The sequence below is a fragment of the Vombatus ursinus genome, unplaced genomic scaffold (assembly GCF_900497805.2).
Source record: "Vombatus ursinus unplaced genomic scaffold, bare-nosed wombat genome assembly UNPS02005236.1, whole genome shotgun sequence".
Classification (NCBI taxonomy): domain Eukaryota; kingdom Metazoa; phylum Chordata; class Mammalia; order Diprotodontia; family Vombatidae; genus Vombatus; species Vombatus ursinus.
In genome coordinates, this window is record NW_020945014.1 from 4,801,464 (window position 1) to 4,822,374 (window position 20,911).

General features: G+C 36.8%; 1 protein-coding gene across 1 annotated transcript in view; it reads left to right on the forward strand.

Moving 5' to 3' along the window:
• The window catches only part of PTK2 (protein tyrosine kinase 2), a 304,848-nt gene that overhangs the window by 113,163 nt on the left and 170,774 nt on the right, over positions 1 to 20,911 (forward strand). Inside the window, exons 8-11 of the mRNA XM_027845408.1 lie at positions 6,759 to 6,899; positions 8,503 to 8,580; positions 12,481 to 12,588; positions 16,254 to 16,371. Of these exons, the coding sequence (XP_027701209.1) occupies positions 6,759 to 6,899; positions 8,503 to 8,580; positions 12,481 to 12,588; positions 16,254 to 16,371 (445 nt within the window). The remainder of the gene's footprint in view (positions 1 to 6,758; positions 6,900 to 8,502; positions 8,581 to 12,480; positions 12,589 to 16,253; positions 16,372 to 20,911) is intronic.

The window sequence follows — 20,911 nt, forward strand, 5'->3', positions numbered from 1 at the left end:
CATCTTCTACATATAAAATAGAAATAATCTGTAGTATTGCATTATAAATTAGACCATCGGACTTGGAGTCAGGAGGACCTAAGGTCAAATTCTATTTCAGACACTTAATAATTGTATAACCCTGCCCGTCATTTAGTTCTGTTTGACCTCGTTTCCTCATTTTCAGCATGGCAAGTTGGGTGTAGATTAATTTCTAATTGCCAGCCTTTATACCTGGCTAACCTACCATCTTCCAAACTCAACTTGTCTAAAGCTAAACTCATCTTTCCTTCTAAAATTTTTGCCCCTCTTCCTGCCATTTCTTTCTATATTAATGGCACAATTTTCTTCCCGGTTACCCAGGCTTGTGATTTTGGAATAGTCTTTGACTTCTTTGTTTCTGTTGTTCTACTTATCCAATCTTTTTGTAAGTCCTGCTTAATTTTCACAGTATGTCATTCATCTGTCACTGCCTTACCACCTTCACTACCATCAGCTTTAGTCAAGCCTTTGTTTTCTTTCACTTGGAGTATTACAGTAACGTTTTAATTGTTCTCTCTTCTTTCACGTTACACCCACTCACTTCTGATTATTCTTGTATGTGTTATTAGAGCAAACCTTCCTAAAGTCCTAGTCTGATCACATTACTCTATTCCCTAAAGATTTTCTGTGGTTCCATAGCCAAACAAATAAGCCTTCCCCTTAAGTAACTCTCCAGTATAATTTTAAACAACATTTGCTAATTTATCCCATATTACTTGACACTACAGGCCAGCTTGAGTATTTACTCTTCTTTGAAAATACTTCCTGTTTAACTGGTTACATGGTTATATTCACCATTGGTCTCCAACCCTGGAATGTCATCCTCCATTTTCTGTATGTTGGTATCCTACTCATTATTCAGGGCTCAAACTAAATTACACTTCCTCCACAGAGGGCAGGCAAATGTGTTATAGTAAAAAGAACATTTGATTCAGTTAGGTTGTTTTAGGTTTATTGAGTGACTGGGGATAAAAAGACAAAAATGAAACACTCCTAGCCTTTGAGGAGTATTTTCTGCAAATCAGGGTAGGCAGTTAAACTATTCACAGATAAGTAAATGCAAATATGTACAAAGTCAATAAAATATAATGGTGGAAAGGGCACTAAAAAAAGGGGAGAATCAAGAAAGGTCTCTTCTAAGAACTATACTTTAAACTGATTGAAGGGAACTTAGAGTTCCAACAGGTAGCAATGTACAGATGCAAGAGCATTCTACATTTTTGTAAAGACACGGAGGTAGGAAGTGAAATCATTTATGAGAAACAATTTAAGTTGGCCATTTTTATTGAACTATAGAAAGTATGAGAAAGTAATCATGGGCAGTCAACCTGGAAACATAGATTGGCTCCAGATTGTAAAGGGCTTTAAATACGAAATAGAGAAGTTTATATTTTATCCTAGAGGTAATTGGAAGCCACTGAGGCTTCTTGAGCATATGGGCAAGGTGGGGGGTGGGGTGAGGGATAGTGAGAGCATGTGGAGGAGGAGTAGATGGAAGAAGGAAGGCAGTGTTACATGATCATACCTTTACTTTAGGAATTTCAGTGGAGAGGTAGGAATTTGGATGCAAGAAGACCATTTAGGAAATTATTGTTGTAGTCCAGAAGAGATTTGATGACATTAATTAGCATGGTGATTCTGTGAATAAAGAGAAGGTAATAGATGGAAGAGCTGGTGTTGAGCTACAGTCAAGACTTCTGTGGATCTGGCCATGTGACTTGCCTTCTCTGTCAACTCCAATGGCTTCCTTTTGACTCTAAGATAAAATACAAATTCCCCTGTTTATCACATAAAGATCTTCAGTTTGGTCTCAACCTGCCCTTAAGCTTTATGGTTGATTACTTTCCCTCCCATACTCTATTATGTAGACAAACTGGCCTTCTCCCTATTACACACTATATACACTTCATCTTCAGTCTCTCTCTAATTCCCCTCCTGACTGTGCTTCTGACTCTCCAACTTTGCCACCGTTATTCAGCCACCTTCTCTGCCTGGAACTTCCCTTAGTATCTGGGCCCTTCTCACCCTGGAACATCACTTCACCTTTCTGACTCTCTTCTATTGGTGAATTCTTTCCAAGATCTCCTTTTTTGGGGGGACCAGCGCAAGCCAGCCTTACTTCATTCCCCTCTGGGCTGTGCTTCTGACTCTCTGGATTTTGCCTCCGTGACCCATGTGGGTATCTCTTTCTCCCTTCTTTTCAGCTCCCTTTTATGTGTTGTCTTTCTTTGCACATAGTAAGCACTTAATACTTCTTGCCTGTTTGCCACTTGCACTGGCCATCCCACAGCTTAACCTAGGTGTGTCATAGACATCTTAAACTAAACCTGTCCAGAACTGAACCCATCATCTTTCCCTCCACACCTTTCCCTTTTCCTTATGTATTACTATTGAGGGCACAGACATTTTCCCAGTCCCCAGTTGGCAACAGAGGTGTCATGCTTGACTCCTCATTTTCCCTCACCCTACCCATCCACTTTCAAATCTGTTGTCAAGTCTTGTCAATTCTGCTTTTGAAACATCCTACCCTGTCTTCTGAGACTCTCACCCTCTTCATACATACCCTCATGACCTCACAGCTGGATTATTGCAGTAGCCTTCTAGCTGGTTTCTTTCTCTCAGTTCTCTCCCTCCTGCAGTCCATCCTCCACTCAGCTGTCAGGTATCTTCCTAAAGTACAACTCTGACCATGTCATCTCCTACTTGATAAACCACAGTGGCTTTTTGCCTCTGGGTTAAAATATATTGTGATCTCTTTGTATATAGTTGTTTATATCTTGTCTCCCCCATCAGGTTGTGAATTCCTTGAGATCAGGGACTGGTTTTGCCTTTCTCTTTTATCCCCAACACTTTTCATAGTGGTCACTTAATAAATCTTGTTGACTTGACTTATGTTTAACTACTTAGTATATATTTGTTTTCATTCACTTTACATTTATGCTACATTTATTTATATATGAACTTATTGTGTTGTCCTCCTCCCCATTAAAATGTCAGCTCTTTTGAAGCAGTGATGTTTTCCTTCATTTTATGTGTTTTCTCAGTGCCTAGCACAGTGCTTGTATCAAAATAATGGTGCTTAATTGATTGATTGAAGTCTTACCAACTCCTGTTTTAAAACCTTAATAGATGGGAGACTTGGACAAATCATGAAATCTTCTTAAAACTCAATTTCCAAGTCTGTGACGTAGAGATGATACTTTCACTCTATGTTTCCTTAGAGATTTTGTGAGGGGAACTATGCTAGCTCTTAGAGATTTAGGAGTAGGATAATACCTTGCCCTTACATCTGGCTGTAGAAACCAGACAACACCAGTGGAAGAGTAATGTATGTAAGGCAGGTTATGACTTTAGTAAGAATTCTCAGCAGTGAGAAATCACTGAAATTTCTAAGTATCCAGATGACTAAACCTCGAAAATATATATCAGTAAACAAGGACATGTACTGCACAGTTGTCTTCTCAGGATATCTACAAATAACACCTGATTTATTTTAAAAACTGTGTCACTGAAATTAAATTTTTCTCACCTTCACCTTGCTGCCGTATGTACCCCTTGTGCTAATTCATGAACTTCCACCTGAAAATACCAGAGAATATAAGAAAAGGATCAAGAAGAGAAAATTGCAGACATGTGGGGGCTGTCACATCCAGTATGTCTCAAGAACTAAGGTCTTTCTTATGCTTTCTCTCTCCTATTTTCTATCTTAAAATCTTCCTAGTCTTCCTTTTCACTTTCCTAGGTTCTACATTCATTGCAGAATATTTTTATTACCATAGCTTGAATTCAAGTATTACATCTTGCTTTCTAACAGAGACTTATAGTTTCTATCATATTTTATCCATTTGTAAATTATTGAATGTATAAAATATTAGTCAAATAAATGACTACAGTTCTGATATGCTGAAGTATTCATAGTACTAATAAGTAAAGAATATCAGAGCTGGAAGGAACCAAGGCCCATGTTTTCTATAACCTCCCTGCTCTATATAATGATCTCTTCTACAGTATCCCCAATAAGCTGTTATCTCGATTTTCACTGAGCAGTTCTAGTGACAAAGAGCTTGCTTTCTCATTTAAAAAAATGTTTATGTATACCTCTAATAAATTGCCAATATTTTTGTTCACATTAAATGGTGGGAAAGGGAGTTATTTCCACCTATTTCACATTCTTTTGAGGTGTTCCTCTAGGGATGTATGCCTTTTTTTCACTGACTGTCCCCCCCATACCTGGTGTCCTAGCTCTGTTCACCTCCCTTTTATAATCCCTGAATTCCTTGAAAACTCAGGTCAAGTACCTCTTCATGCAAGAGGCCTTTCTTAGTCCTCCCAGTTACTCATGCCTTCCCATCCAAGGTTATCTAGTAATGGTTTGTATGCATATATGTTTTCTCCTGTTTTAGAATGTAAGCTCTTTGAACTCTTTTGTTCTTATCTTTGTATCCCTAGTACCTAGCAAAGTGCTTGGCAAATAGGTGCTTTCCTGATCCTATCCATTCAGTCTTTTCCAGCAGATAGCTGCCTCTGTCAGCCCCATTTTCTGTCTAGTTGTCAATCTCTGCCTATTTGCTGGCCCTTCCCTGTTTCCTAAAAATGTTCTTTTCTTCCCCATACTTACAAATCCTTTACTTGATTCTACTATTTTTGCTAGCTGTCATTCTGTATCTCTTCTCCCCTTCTCAGCTGAATTCCCAGAGAAAACCATCTACAATAAATGTTTTCACTTTCTTTCTTTCTTCTTACTCTTCAAAACCCTCCGCAGGCTAGCTTCCAGGTTCATCATTTGACTTAAACTGCTCTTTTCAAAGAGGTCTCCTGTTTGCCAGAAATATAATGAGCTTTTTTCAATCTTCATCCTTGCATGTGCACTCTTGATCACTCTCCCCTCTTAAAAAATCTTTCCTCTCTAGATTTTCATGATAATGTTCTCTCCTGCTGCTCTTACCCATGTGACCACATCTTTTCAGTCTCCTTTGCTGGATTTTCATCCAGAACATGCATACTATCTGTGGGTATACCCAGGAGCTCTGTCCTGGCTTCTCTTTTTGGTCTGCACTATCTCACTTAATTATTTAAACTCTTCTTGGTTCAGTTATCATCTCTATGTAACTAATTCCCTGATTTATGTATCCAGTCCTAACTTCTGTCTGAGCAACAGTCCCACAATCAATTCATTAAAAATATATTAAATACTTACTATGTGCCAGACTTTGTGCTAAGCACTGGAAATACACAGGAGAAGAAGGAAAATAGTCCCTGCCCTCAGGGAGCTTATAATCTAATGGGAAAAGGCAACACAGAAAAGATGATAATTGGGAGGCAGAGTATACCAGGGTGGGTGGGTAGGTATGATGGTCCACGCAGTTGAAACCAAGCAGAGCTGTTGATGAAGAATAACCTGGAAAAAGCTGAAATTTCAGAGTCTTCTATAATGGAAGGCTTTGGGAGGAGTTTACTATTCCGTCTGTCAGCCCTGCAGTCAGAGAGAGAAGCAACTAAAGGAGTTCAGGAGGTATTGATTATTACAAACTAAGTCAGTCAGCATGGTGATGAGATTTCAGCTGATCACCTTCTCCTGGGAGAAGGCATGATGGTCTCCAGAGTGGAAACCAAGCAGAGGTCCTGCTGGAGAATTACTGCGAGAGCATTATCATCCTCCCAGTAACCCAGTAACTCAGTATTTTCCTAGTCTTCTCACTTACACTCACCCCATATATAGCTAAGTCTCTCCTACTCTTGTCAATCCTCCACACAACTGCCCAAGTGATTTTTTCTAAAGCACTATGTCTCTTCCTTACTCAGTAAACTCCAGGGGCTCCCTATAACCTCCAGGATCAAATACAAAATCCTGTTTGCCTTTTAAAGATCTTCACAACCTGACACTTTTCTACTTTTCCATTCTTTTTTTATGCCCTACTCTGCTCAACATACTTTACAATCCAGAGACAATGGCCTGTTTATTCTTGTTGTCTCCTAATACCATGTTGTTTCACTGACGTTCTCCTATACCTGGAATGTTCTCCCTTCTCTCTTCTACTTAGTTTCTCTGGCCTCTTTCAAGACCCAGATTAAATTCTACCCTCTGTAAGAGGCCTCTCCCAGTCTCCACTTCCTCACTGCCCCACTTCGTGCCTTCCATCTGATACTGCCTTCGATCTATGCTCTCTATATCTTTTAGGTACGTTGTTATTTGCATGTGATTTCCTTCTCTTAAAATGGAAGCTCCTTGAGGGTAGGAAACATGTTTTTGTATCCTTAGCACTTATCAGAGGACCTGACACATAATAAGTGCTTTATAATTGTTTACTGACTGACTAAATGCTTTACTGGTGAGGACCTCTTAGTCTAAGATCTGTACAACCACAGTAAAGGTATTCACTATGTTAAATCTACGTTTTAAACCTAAAGTGCTAACAAATGATTTTTTATTTTAACAGTATCACTTTTTATTTTGAATTTGGAATTTCATAGATTCATAGAGCTTAAAAGGACATCTGTTAATATGTAAATATTACTCTATAAACTGCCACTGTTAGATTAGAAAGAGATGTGTATTTATTGTTAGCTAATCCAGGTCAAGATATACAATAGGCAGTTTGTGACGTTTGATTGGAGATGAGGAGAAAGGCTGCTAACAGGAGATATGTCGATACCTGTGGGCGTCCCCTGTGTCTAACGGAATAATAGTTTTTAAACATTGCTTACACAAATTGCTTTTGTGTTATTTTGTCATGCAGGCCAAAACCCTAAGAAAACTGATACAACAAACATTTCGTCAATTTGCCAACCTGAATAGAGAAGAAAGTATTCTGAAATTCTTTGAGATTCTCTCTCCTGTGTACAGATTTGATAAAGAATGCTTCAAATGTGCTCTTGGGGTAAGTAACAAGAAATCAGCAAAGTGGGCAATCATATTACTGGGAAGCCAGTTTCTTTTGCAGTCAGTTGGCTGTGTTCACAGGCATACCTTGTCCAGTCTCCTTAATTGGTTTCACCAAAACATGGTGTTCAGTGAAGCACCATTACAGCAGAGACTTTCTTCCATAGGAATGATATTGATGCATATGTACTAATGGTAGCAATAAGTAGACAGAAGATGCATTTAAACTCAGCTGTTAGTTAGAAGGGCAGTTAGCGAGAGTCAGGAAGACTCATCTTCCTGAATTCAAATCTGGCCTCAGACACTAATTGTGTGACTCTGGGCAAGTCACTTAACCCTGTTTGCCTCAGTTTCCTCATTTTTATAAGGTAATGGCAAACTTCCAGTATCTTTGCCAAGAAAACCCCAAATGGGGTCGCGGTTGAACAACAATGTTAGTTAAATAACCATTAAACATCCCATTTTGATCTCTTACTTGGTGAAATAATATTATAGTTGATTATTTATTATATTACTGCAAAACCATATTGGAACATTATGTATGGAGAGTGTCTACACTTTCATTTGTGATTGAGAAATTAGCCTTGGCTTTTTTTTTTTAACCACAAGATATATTGATTTTATTTATATGGATTGGGCCAAAAGGGGAAAGTTTTAGTGATACTGTCTGGATAAGAAATGAAACTTTCATTTTTCATGAAATTGTTTATGTTTTCATTTAACCATATGGCTTATTTGATAATTTAACTGTTTTCATCAAAATCTCAACACATCCAAATTATAGGGTTTTTTAAATAAAATTATAAGAGTAAAGATAAACATAGTTGATTAGCAACTCAGCAGACTGCTTTTAAAAAACAAATAAAGGTAGTAGAAGTTCTATAATCAAACTACTGGTTGAAGAAAAAAAATATTAACTTATCACTTATTTGTTGTGTCAAAGTAGATATAGAACTATTCTCAGAGTCAAAAAACCTTGGTTTAAAACACTACCTTTGACACATACTGTGTGCCATCTCTGAGCCATAGGCAATTTTCTAAGGGTATAGTTTCTATACTAGTTGCTGATGTGAAGGGGTGAAGGGAATTTCCTCCCCATGCTTTCCCTCTAACAATATAATAATAGATCCAGACCATACCAGAGCAAAACAAACAAAAAATTTACCATAACTTATACACAGTGTTAAATCACTGTTTTTCTTTGGAGAATTATGAAAGATCATAGGATTGTATGAAGCCACATTGTGACTTGTAGGACTTTTTATGATTTCAAATAGACCAGAAAGAGACCATTAGAGATCATCTTAATGAGCCCCCATGTTTTATAGATGAAGAAACTCAAGCTGTTTTAAACTAACTTACTTATCAATATTGCATAAGTAGTGTGAGCTAGGATTAAACCAAAGTCCTTTGGCTCCATCGCTAGTGCTCATTCCATAACACCACTTTGGCCATTAACCTTTACCTTGATGAAATGTATGTAAATGCTGTATGAACTATAAATTAAACTAGCTCTCTTCATGTACTTTATTCATTTGTGCTTATGATCCTGTGCTTATTCTTTCTCCAACCTCCAATTTTCATCTATTCATCCCAAAAAGTCAAGTTGGATCATTTCTGTGGAGCTGGCAATTGGCCCAGAAGAAGGCATCAGTTACCTTACAGACAAGGGCTCCAATGTAAGTCTCTCTGTCTCTGTTTTGTCACTGTAACTGCCCATGCAAGGTTGCCCCATGCATTGTCAATTCAGCACTCCTCAAAGGTGAATGAATAGTTTAATCTTTGAATCAAAGGAAGAAAAACTAAGTCATTCTTGGTGGAAGCTGTAATTCTGCCTTTGATTCTTGTCATGGAAAGGTTTCTGGTACAGTGAGGCAGAAATAAAGAGCCATTGGAAACTCACCAAAATTGTTTAGTTTCAGAGTGAACTCAATGATTCTTTTCATGCATTTTTTATAACATGTAGTCATGTTAGTCATTATATTTTCTGTAAATTTATTATTAAATTCCATTATGATCAGTATTTGCTTAACACTTTGTAGTTTATGAAACTCTCTCTTCCAACACCTTAGGTAGGAAAGACAGGTATTGTCTGTATTTTACAGATGAGGAAAGTGAATTCGGAGAGCCTATTTAATTCTACCAAAGTCACAGGGCTAATGAATGGTGATACTGCAACTTAGAACTCTGGTCTTCTGACTTTATGTGCAAACTTGGCTGCCATATATACTGCACATAATTATGGCGTAGTGGTATTTTTATTTCATACTTTGAAGCAATTTTTCTTTTTTTTAATTAATTAATTTATTTTTTGTTTTCAACATTCACTTTCACAAGATTTTGAGTTCCAAATTTTCTCTCCAACTCGTCCCTCCCCTCACCCCAAGATGGCATGCATTCTGAATACCCCTTCACCTATTCTGCCCTCCCTTCTATCTCTCTCCCCCTTCTCTTATCCCCTTCCCCTTCAATTTTCCTGTAGGGCAGAATAGATTTCTATACTCCATTTCCAGTATATCTTATTTCCCAGTTGCATGTGAAAACAATTTTTTTTGAACATTTGTTTTTAAAGATTTGGGTTACAATTTTTTTCCCTTCCTCCCTCCCCACCCACCCTCACTGAGAAAGCAAGTAGCTCAGTACAGGTTATACATGTGTAGTCATGCAAAACACTTCCATAACAGTCATGTTGTGAAAAACTAAGTTTCCCTTAATCCTATCCCGCCCCCTATTTATTCTATTATCTCTTTTGACCCTGTCCCTCCTTAGAAATGTTTGCTTCTGATTACCCTGTCCCCGAATCTGCCCTCCCTTCTATCACCCCTTGCTCTCTTGTCCCCTTCCCCCACTATTTTCCCATAGGATAAGATAGATTTCCATACCCAATTGGGTATGTATGTTATTCTTTCCTTAAGCCAAATCCTATGAGAATAAGATTCACTCATTCCCTCTCCCCTTCCCCCGTTTCCCCTCCACTGTAAAAGCCTTTTCTTGTCTGTTTTATATGAGATAATTTACCCCATTCTACCTCTCCCTTTCTCCTTCTCCCAGTATAATCCTCTTAATTTTTTTCTCCAGATATCACCCCTTAATTTTATTCTCCAGATATCACCCCTTCATCTTCAACTCACCCTGTGCCCTCTGTCTGTCTATCTATCTATCTATCTATCTATATACATACATATAATTTTTTCCCTCCAACTACCCTAATATTGACAAAGGTCTCATGAGTTACAAATATCATCTTTCCCTGCAGGAATGTAAACAGTTCCACCTAGATAAATCTCTTATGATTTCTCCTTTCTGTTTACCTCTTCATGTTTCGTGAAGCAATTTTTCTGAACTACAAGTACATTTGGGATATAATCATTGTAAGATTAGATCAAGAAATATGTAAATTATTATTCAGCATGTTCATTCAGATATGTTATCAAGTGCTTACTGTATACAAAACTGAACAGTAGGGAGATAAGACACATGACACGGTCCCTATCCTTTAGGAGATTTTAGCTAATTATAATAGAAACTATACTATTATTAAAGTATAAGCTAGGTCTGTGAAGAAGAAATCACTTGCAACTACGAGAAGGGAGAGGATGACATGCTCTCTCAGCCCTTAATAAATGAAGCCATTTTGCCATTGACCACCCATTCTGTGACAGCTGGGAGAACCATATAAATCACTTCCTGACCCAAATATTGTAGTTAAGTTCTAGTATAACAGTTCATCCTTGTGAGTAGTATGCCTTATGTATATTAACAGTGACTAATCCTTATTGTTTAAACCGTTCAGTTGGGTTAAGAGGCATGCTGGAATCTTTACGTAAAAGTGTGTTTAATTTTTATAATCTTTTCTCTTATGAGCTGATACAAAATTCTGTACTTTTCTATGGTGATGGTATTTTTATACTCTGTTATAGCCATTTATAAACTAATTTTTTTCCATATGAGATTATAAACTCTTTAAAAATGTGGGCTAGTTGTTATTAGTCTTTATATACAGCACATCATATAGATGCTCAATACGTGTTTGTTTAATGAATCAAATGATAGAATTATATGTATATTCATTTCTTTGGACCTATTAATTAGGGTAAAAAAATTCTTTGTTTCATAGCATCAGAAGTCCATAGAAAGCTTACCACATATAATATATGTAAAACCCTTCCAGATATGGGTAGTCAGGATATTCAGTCAAGAGAATCAAAGGGATCCTTACTCTCTCTGCCTGGTCTCTGCCACCACCTGACCACCACTTTTCAGTCAGTCCTGATATCTGGGATTTCTGGCCTTCATTCTCCTATATTCAGTTAAGGGGGCTTATAGTGTGGTGGAAATAATATTCTAAGTCCCACACACTCATTCAGATTAGGCTAGTTTTTTTTTTTCCTTAAATGGTATTGAAATTATCTTTAAGACTTGATTGACTCAAAGAACTAAAGGCCCTGCCTTTTGAAATCACTTCCTGGTCACCTGAGTAGTACAATGTATCCATAAGGTGCTTTCTGTTGCTTGGCTTATGGATCACAGTTGATAATAACTCAGGCAGGGAAGCTTTGCTCAGTTGAATCAATTCAGAGTGTCCTTAATGCATATCCTGGTTAAATATTCTTCTCCTGATATGGCTAAATTTCCTTTTATTAACTGTTTTTAAAAAAAGATGCATTTCAGAGGCATTTCCTAGTTTTGACTCAGGGTACATTAGAATTGATTCAAGGGTCATGCATCAGTGGAAATGGGAATAGGAATTCTGGCCTTTAATGGTGATCCCTATGGTTCCTACATGTTCAGTACTAAAGTACTGCTAAAGCAGCATCAAGAATTTCACCCCACCTCCACTTTGTTCATTATTTACCTTCTATTCTTTATGTCCATGGCAGTAGGTACAAATCTCTTTATCTCCATTTTATCACAAGGAGGACCCACAAGCATTATTCTGTTTGGAATCTGACTTGTCCTAAGGCACTTCAATTTAGGGAAAATGAATATGTGATGGCAAATGAAAGAGTTACTAGTAGATGTTCCCCTCTAAAACCATTCACCTTAAAGTACTTTAACACATTATTTCAAATAATCCTATGTTATTAGGTACTAATGTATAACTATTATATACTTTTATTATTAGAGATATTTATTTTAAATATTAAGGACTAATATTAGTTTAGCGTAATATTTTTGTGCTACTCATATTAATAATTTGACTAATAATACTAAATGACATTTAGTGTCATTAATACTATGTGTTTGGGGATAAAAGAACAAAAGTTATTTTACTTTAATTCCCAGGGCAGGTGGAATCAGAATCAAAGCCGTTTACTCTGCTAAGTGTTAAGTCACTTGTCTTTTTAAGAATGGTTCTATATGAAAGGGATACCACTGAGTTTTTAAAGCTCAGATTTTCATTTGCCAGGGCATCATTGTGATGAGAGTAAGATGGTACCTCAACAAATGACAAGAGATGAAATAAATTCTGGTGAGATAAAATCAATATCAAAAGAAGTTATTGAGCCAGGATATGGTTTGGTGAAGCAATGTACTAGGTGTATCTAAAGTTATTTAGAGAGTCTCTACCTTTACAGCCTACACATCTCGCAGACTTCAATCAAGTTCAGACCATTCAGTATTCAAACAGTGATGACAAAGACAGAAAAGGAATGCTGCAGCTCAAAATAGCAGGAGCACCTGAGGTAAGAGACTCTACATGACCAATAAAGATAAAATAATAAATGATACAATTATGGAACAAGGAAATAGCTTTGACAGGCATCGTTATTAGAGATGAATAATATTTGAAATAATAGACTTAGGGATTATACTTAGGCTAACAATAGTGATAGTATCATGACTCACATTCATATAGCCCTTTGTAAGATTTCCTTTGTAACAACCTTGTTAGACAGGTATAGCACAGGTATTATTATTATTATTATTCCCATTTTACATTTGAGGAAACTGAGACCCTTAAAGATTGTAGTTTGCCACAGTCACGGAGCTAGTAAGTGTTAGAACCTAAGAAGAAGCTAGCTGGAATGCCAACTTCAGGACTCATCATCACCTACCCATTAAGTATACCACTGTCTCAAATATAAAGACTATTATTGCTTATTCAGTTCCCAGTCTATTGGAGTATGAATGCCCCTTATTGAACTAAAAAAAAAATTCATAGATTTCCCAACATAATAGTAATTGTATTATTAAATGTCAACTGCTTAAAAAATACACGGTGGAACTAATGTACTAAGAGTTTTAGTGACAGAAGATGAGGATATAATTTTAGTTAAATATTTGGATGTATTTGTTGAAACAAAAGACATTAACAACATTAACATGAAATTACATATGTATTTGTATGTTATGAACATATGTAATTATTACAAAAAGAGATTCACTCATTCTTTTTATCTGTGCATTTTAAAGCTATAACCATCAGAACATTAGAACAAGGCCAGATGTAAGGCTTATTTTTTTATTTCAGTTTTGTTACCGTCAGAACGGTTTCTCAGTTCAGAGCAGTGAGACAGGTTCCATGGTTCTAGAGTTGGAAAAGACCTCGGAGGCCACTAGTCTAACTCCTGAGGAAACCGATCCACAAGGAGGTTCTGGGACTGGGACAAAGTCCTCCAAGTAGTACACAGGACCATAAATACTAAAATATTTATGTAATGCCAATTTTGTTTTTAAAAAGGACTCTACCCCCTGTCTACTGATTGCTGATTGATTATAAACAGATGCCACGCCAATGATGCATTCAGGATATAACTGGTGATCCTTTCCACCCAGACATGTGATCACTAACAATTTTCACCAATTAACTGAATGTTAGAGGCTTTTTAAAATTTGCCATGTCAATTTAGTGTTCAATTCCTATTCTCTCTCACACAAGTGTTGCCTTTCCTCTTTACTTCTTTTCTCTTAGTGACTTCAAAAACTATCTTGAGTTCAATCATGGGTTCTTTAGGCAAATGAATCCTAGACTTACATATCTAACTTAAATCTTTCCTGTACTCCATTCCTACCCCAGCAACCGTTGACTGTTCATTTCAGATGAGATGTACCAGATATGTATAAAACCCACCTTGTCCAAAACAGAGCTTGTTATTCCTCTCCACCCCCATTTCCCAAACTCTCCCTTCTTCTGGGCACCCTCATCCTTCCATTCTCTCTGGTTTTGAGACTTTGGCTTCATCCTCAACTCCTTATTCTCTTTTCCCACATATCCAGGTAGTTGCCAAATCTTGCTGTTTTTGCCTCTACAGCTCTCTTATAGCTGACCCCTTCTCTCTACTCACTTAGTCACCGCCTTAGATGATGCCTTCATCACATCTCACCTGGACTGTTGCAGTGATCTCCTCATTGATTGCTCTGCTCCAAGTCTCTGCCTGTTCTAATCCATCTTCTACCCAGATACCAAAATAGTTTCCTTAAGAAGAGATCTGACCATATCATTCCTCTCTAGTTAACTCCAGTGTCTCCTTATTTCCTCTAAGATAAAATATAACCTCCTCTGCCTGTCTTTTAAAGTCCTTCATAACTTGGCCCAGCTCTATATTTCCAGCTTCCTTATACACAGCTCCTCTTCTGGCACTGTATGATCCAGCCAAACTGGCCTTTTCTGTGTTCTTCTCACACAGTACTCCGTCACTCAGCTCCATGTGCACGGCCTTCTCTTCCCTGCCCCTCCCCTGTCCATATTCCCTCTTGCCTTCTGCTTCATAGCATCTCTCACATTTTTCCAGACTTAGCACAAGTACCATCTTCTCCATGAAGCCCCCCAGTTGCTAGTACTCTTCCTCCCTAGTAACCTTGTGTTTATGCACACAAACACACACCCCTCTCCTCCAATAGAATTTAAGTTCTTTGACGTCAGAGATAGTTTCATTTTTGTTTATATCCCTAGCACTTAGCAGAGAGACTGACACATTATAGGTACTTAGTAAATAGTTGTTTAATTCATTGACTTCAGTTCCTTTCATAATTTCAAAATGCATCATTGTCTTAAAGTTAGTGAATATCTAGCAAAGGAAGCCCTGTACACATGGAACCATCATTGCTTCTTCAGGAATAGGTCATGCCAGCCAAGCTTTATTTCCTTTTTTGACAAAGTTACTAATTTGTTTGCACGAAATGATGCTGTCTTTGTAGAAAAGATGGAGCAATGTGGGCATTAGATGATTTTAGGACAGTTTGAATGAAGAGAACCAAAGAGTATTTTTTAATGATTCATGCAATGGATTAAAATTAGGAAGAGGAAACTGTAGGCTTGAAGTAAGGAAAAACTTCTTAATACAACTATCCCAAAATAGTGTGAGCTGCCTCAGGAGGTTCTGAGTTCCCCTCTACTTGAGGTCTTAAAATTTGATAGCTAGAAGACCACATGTCACAGGTATGGAGGAAATCCTTGTTCAATTTGGTTTGGATTAGATGTTTACTCTAGACACTTGTAATTCTAAGATTCTGGGAAATAATGACTTCTATGCCTTTAAATAGAACTATCAGGTGGTGATACTTTTCTGGATTGAATAAAGGAGTTGAATTTGAGGGGAGGGGGGCAAAATTAACTCCCAATGGGGCAGCTAAGTGGTAGAGTAGATGTAGTACCAGACATTTACTGACTGTGTGATACTGGGCAAGTCACTTAACTCTGTTAGCCCCAGTTTCCTCATCTGGAAAATGAGTGGAAGAAGGAAATGGCAAACCACTCCAGTTTCTGCCAGGAAAACCCCAAATTGGGGTCACAAAGAGTCAGACACAACTGAAGTGACTGAACAACAGCAGCAGTTCCCAAGGTGATTGTATCATAGGATCATAGACTTGGAGATGGCAGGAATCTTAGGGATCATCCATACCAGCCCCCTTACTTTAAACATGAGGAAACTGAGGCCAAACATACCAGTTAATTTACTTATGGCCACAAAGATAATGACAGTGGCAGGATGTGAGCTTGGAGATCCTATAACTTCAAAACCAGTGTGTATTTTGTTGCATGGTATCACACCTCCCTTTCTCCAAGTTGTTTGAATTTTTTTTTCCAAATTCATAACTATTAGCTTTTAATTTAGCATCTTTTCTTTATGCTTGTATATGTTCTGGATAAGAAAAGGGATTTTCTGCCATTTATTCTAAGAGGTGGCTCTCTAAACAAATCGGTTTTTATTTTATTTTTCTTCCTATTACATATTCAAGGATTGTGTACTTAAATGTCATACTTCCTTTTTCATTCACATATTCTAATGTGTTATGTTTGACCACTGCTTCTACTGTGTTTTTAAATTTACACTGAATTCTGATGTCATGGGACAGCTGTTCCTTTGAATATGGGTAACAACAATAATGTCTCTTTTCTCCCCTTTAGCCTCTCACAGTGACAGCCCCATCTTTAACCATTGCAGAGAATATGGCTGACTTAATAGATGGATATTGCCGACTAGTTAATGGAGCCACACAATCTTTTATCATTAGACCCCAGAAAGGTACAGTGCCATATCTGTTTTGTTACTTATTTTTCTGTGTTTTAATTATACTAGCAGATTGTCAGTAGGTTTTAGCCTTTCTAAAAGATGTCTAGTCAATGTACAAAATTTGGAAGCTATAGTTCAGCATAGCTTTAACTGGTATTCTTTATCTAAGAAGTATATACAAATACATGAGACACATGAGGAAGATCTGAAGAGATATTAAAGTTATAAAGAAAATCATTTTTTATTCTCCTTAGTAAATAAAAGTTTGATGAGTAACAAAGGACTAAGAAAAATATAAAGACAATAACCAGTGGTTCTTACTCTTTCTTCAGAGAGCTTGTGTTTTGATGTACCAATTTAATACATTTTCTGTAATGTCATTGATTAATGTGTATGTAAAGGTCTATATTTAAAACTTCTGTTGTATCTAGAATTATTGTCATTGGCTAATTTAATTTTAAAGTGAACATTCTATTCTAAGATTTTAGATTATTTTAAGAAAAGTGCTTTGTTCATTACAGAGCACTATACAAATGGGAGTTAATATTATTCTCATTTTACCACTGAGGATTTAATAATTAATTTTAAATTATTTTTCTCTTGACAATATTTTAGGACACCAAAGAATAATACATAGAATTTCATATATGAAGATGGCTCCTAGGTACTTCTTTCTGTGCATTCTCACCTACAGCTATATTTCCAGTCCTTGGTCAGCTCTCTCTCTCCATCTGTATATGATGACCTTAGGAGTTCCCTTTTCTGCCTGCTTTATGACTTTAGGACAAAAAACAATGTCCTATTTGGCATGTAAAGTTTTCCACAGTCTGACTCCAGCCTATTTTTTCAGACAGATCACACATCACCCTTCATGCTCTCTGAATTCCAGCTAACCTGGCCTGCTAGCTGTTCACTGTACATAACATTACATCTGTCTCCATGCCTCTGTACATATTATCTTTCATTCCTGAAACACTCTTCCTTCCTAACTTCACTTCTTAGAATCTGTAGCTTTCTTTAAGACTCAAGTGTTCCTTCTTATAAGCGGCCTTTACTAATTCCTCCCAGTTTATAATTCCTCATTAAAAAAAACACTTGGATTTGTTTTATATGCACACACATTTGTATGTCTACCTATATGTGTGCATATAAATATAAACACAAATATATCATATGTTGTATATTTAATTATGTGTATGTTATATTCCTCTAGGAAAGGGTAAATGGACAAGTGTGGAATGGATAGGGGCTAGTTGTATAACTGTCTACCTTTTTAGCATACTATTGACATGATATTTTTTAAAAGAAAAAAAACAGCACATAGCTTAATATGCAAGATACATGTATACACATACATATACATAACATGAAAGATATATATACACACAAATATATACACATACATAGTGATTTATAGCTTTTGGAATATTTTCCCATTCATTATCTCATTTTTCTTATAATAACCCCCTTAAGAAACTAGCAAAAGTATACTTCCTGGCTGCTAGTTCCAAACCATGCCACCTCCTTTCAAACCATTATCCTGCTTAGCACAGTGCCTCGCAAGTAGTAAGTGCTTAATAAGTGCTCTTTTTGCCAATTCATCTTCTCATTTTATAAACGAGGTAACTTCAGATAAAAGAGGTTACATGCCCGAGGTCTTATACGTAGTAAGGAATAGAGTCCAAATGAGACTAGAAAGGCTTATCTACCACTGTGGGCTCTGCTTTTGATCTGATGGATTAACTTTGATACTTAAGATTCCCTGTTAAAGATAGAGATAGTGCCTTGGTGTATATTTTAATTAAATGTATTGATCCTCCTAGAAGAAAGTACTATGTAAATTGAAACTTCAGAATGGTATTAAATTAGGTAAGTAGCTCATTGTGTGGAATAGTGTCAAGAGCATTGAACTTGGAATCAAACCACCTCAGTTGCTACTTGATGGAATACTTACTAGCCTTGTGACCTTGGGCAGATATTTCCCTTCTGAGCCCTAGTTTCTGCCCCTGTCAACTAGGGAGAAAAATGTTGGTCCTACCTGCTTTGCTGAATTTGCCATAAGGATCAGAGATTGCCTGAAGGTCTGGAATCAAAGGCAAAGGAAAAGTACTTTGTAAATGATGAATCTTCTCTGCATTTAGTGTGTACTTAATAAATGTTCATTATATCATTATACTCTGGTAAGCAAACACTAAAGGGTAATAGAAAGGATATAGGGTGTTTACTATTAAATTGCAGGAGAGTAAACTAAAATACAAAAAAGAGCAGGAAAATGCAAGAAAAATGTAACAAAGTAGTATAAAAATCATTGCTCAACAACTATGGGCAATGAAATATATTAGAGCTTAGGTGTATTTAAAAGTTATGTGATCAGAATTGCATGGGATTGGTTAGTAAATGGTTCATCTTCTCCATATATTTTACACAATCATTACTTAATTCTTCTCTTGACTTTCTTACCACCTTATGTATTGGTTGTCAAGTAGCTGAAAGACAGCAATTTGAAGTTTTTCTAGATCCTGAACCTGTAATCTTTTTCCTCTTCAACCTTAGGTTAGCCATGAGAAAATTCTTTTTAAACCAAATATTCACTAGCCCTTCCTGCCTTCCTCCAGATAAGATGTTAATTCAGAGAGGATATTAATGTGGTTTAACTTTCATCTGGTCACAAAAATTATAACCCTCTTTACAGCATGGATGATGCTTGTCTATGAGTCAGTTTTTCAGCTCCTCCAGAGGCTATATCATTATAGTGTATATTTATTACTAAGCTTAAACTTTCCCACGCTGGCAAACACAACTTTTGAATAATAGATACGTAAGTACTGAGTGATGAGGACTTTGTGGTATGATGGAAGTAGTCCTGGACATGAAGTCGGGAGATATCTGAGTTTAAGTCCTGGCTCTAACACATGCTAGCTCTGAGACTTATCACTTGCCATCTCTGAGCATTGGTTTCTTCATCTGTAAAAAGGGGATAATTGGACTGTTGTGAAGAAAGTTGTTTATAAACCTTGAAATGCTATGTAAATAAGTTTTGGTATCTTTGACAATACATAGTATACAAAACACTGTAGTGGATACTGTTAAGCATCATAACCATTTTTTTTTAAGTTTGTGTTGATGTCTTTTGACATCACTTATATTTGCAGTATTTCCCTCTCCCTTCCTTCTCTGAGGAAACATCCCTCATAATAAAGAACTAAAAGAGAGGGTAGAAACAGTTCATCAAAACTAAGCAACGTATCAGAAATGTTTTAAGTTTTATGTATGTCCCACATACATATCCTTTCTGCAAAGAATGTGGGGGAGATGCCTTCTCATATCTTTTAGTGAAAGCTTGACCATGATATTGTCACAGAATTCATTTTTGATTGTTTTGGATTTTTTTGTTCTCTCCATTTACTCACAGTCCTTCTGTATATTGTTGCTTTAGTTCCATTTACTTTATTTTGAATGATTTTACATGTCTTCCTATTCATTAAATACATTGTGTTTTATAGCACCATAATATTCCATTGCATTCATATACCACGGCATGTTTATCCACTTACCAGTTGTTGGGCATCTATTTTGTTTTGTTATTTGCTACTACAAAGAGGTTATTGCAGATATTTTTATGTTGATGTGACCCTTGTTTTTGTCTTTAACCTTTTTGGAATATATTCCTAGCAGTGGAATGGCTCTATCAAGAGAATATGAACATTTTAGTCACTTTCTTAGGATAATTGCAACTTGCTTTTCCTCATGCTTGAATCAATTCACAGATATACCGGAAGTGGATTGCTCTGCCTAATCTTACACAATCACTCTGATAAGAATTTCCCTACCCCTGATGACATTACAAATTCTTTTTAGACAACTTCAACTAGGGCCCTCACTACAGAAAGGCAGTCCTTCTATTCCTCCCTGATTCCATCTCATTCCCCACGCAAACTATTCCTAACCTTCTCTCTTGTCCTGTTTACCTTGTTTATAAATAATTGTTTTCATATTGTGACCCTTATTAGAATGTGAGCTCCTTGAAAGAAGAGGCTGTGTTTTACTTTCTTTGTTATCTCTAACACTTACCTCACTGCCTGGAACATAGTAGTCACCTAATAAACATTTGTTGACTGACTGACCCTTTATCGTAATACACCCTTCTCTTCATCCCTAACCAAGGACTTTGCCTCTTACTTTACTGGAAGAAGTTAGACTATTTGACATCAACTCCTTCTTTTCCCATTCTCTTTATCTCAAAACCCCTTTGCACAATCTCCTACTTTCTTCTCCTTTGCTTCAAACTCTGACAAAATGGGGCCCTTCTCCTTGCTAAGGCCAGCCCCTGTGTATTGTGCTTGATCTCATCTTCACTTTTCTCTAGCAGATTGCATCCTCAGCCATCTTCTATCTTTTCCTCTCTCCCCATATCTATTTATATATCTATCTATCTGTCTGTCTGTCTGCCTATCTATCTATCTATCTATCTATCTTCCTATCTTCCTATCTTCCCTACTTCCTTGAAAACATGTCCAGGCCTCCCCATCCTTAAAAAACTCTAATTAACCTC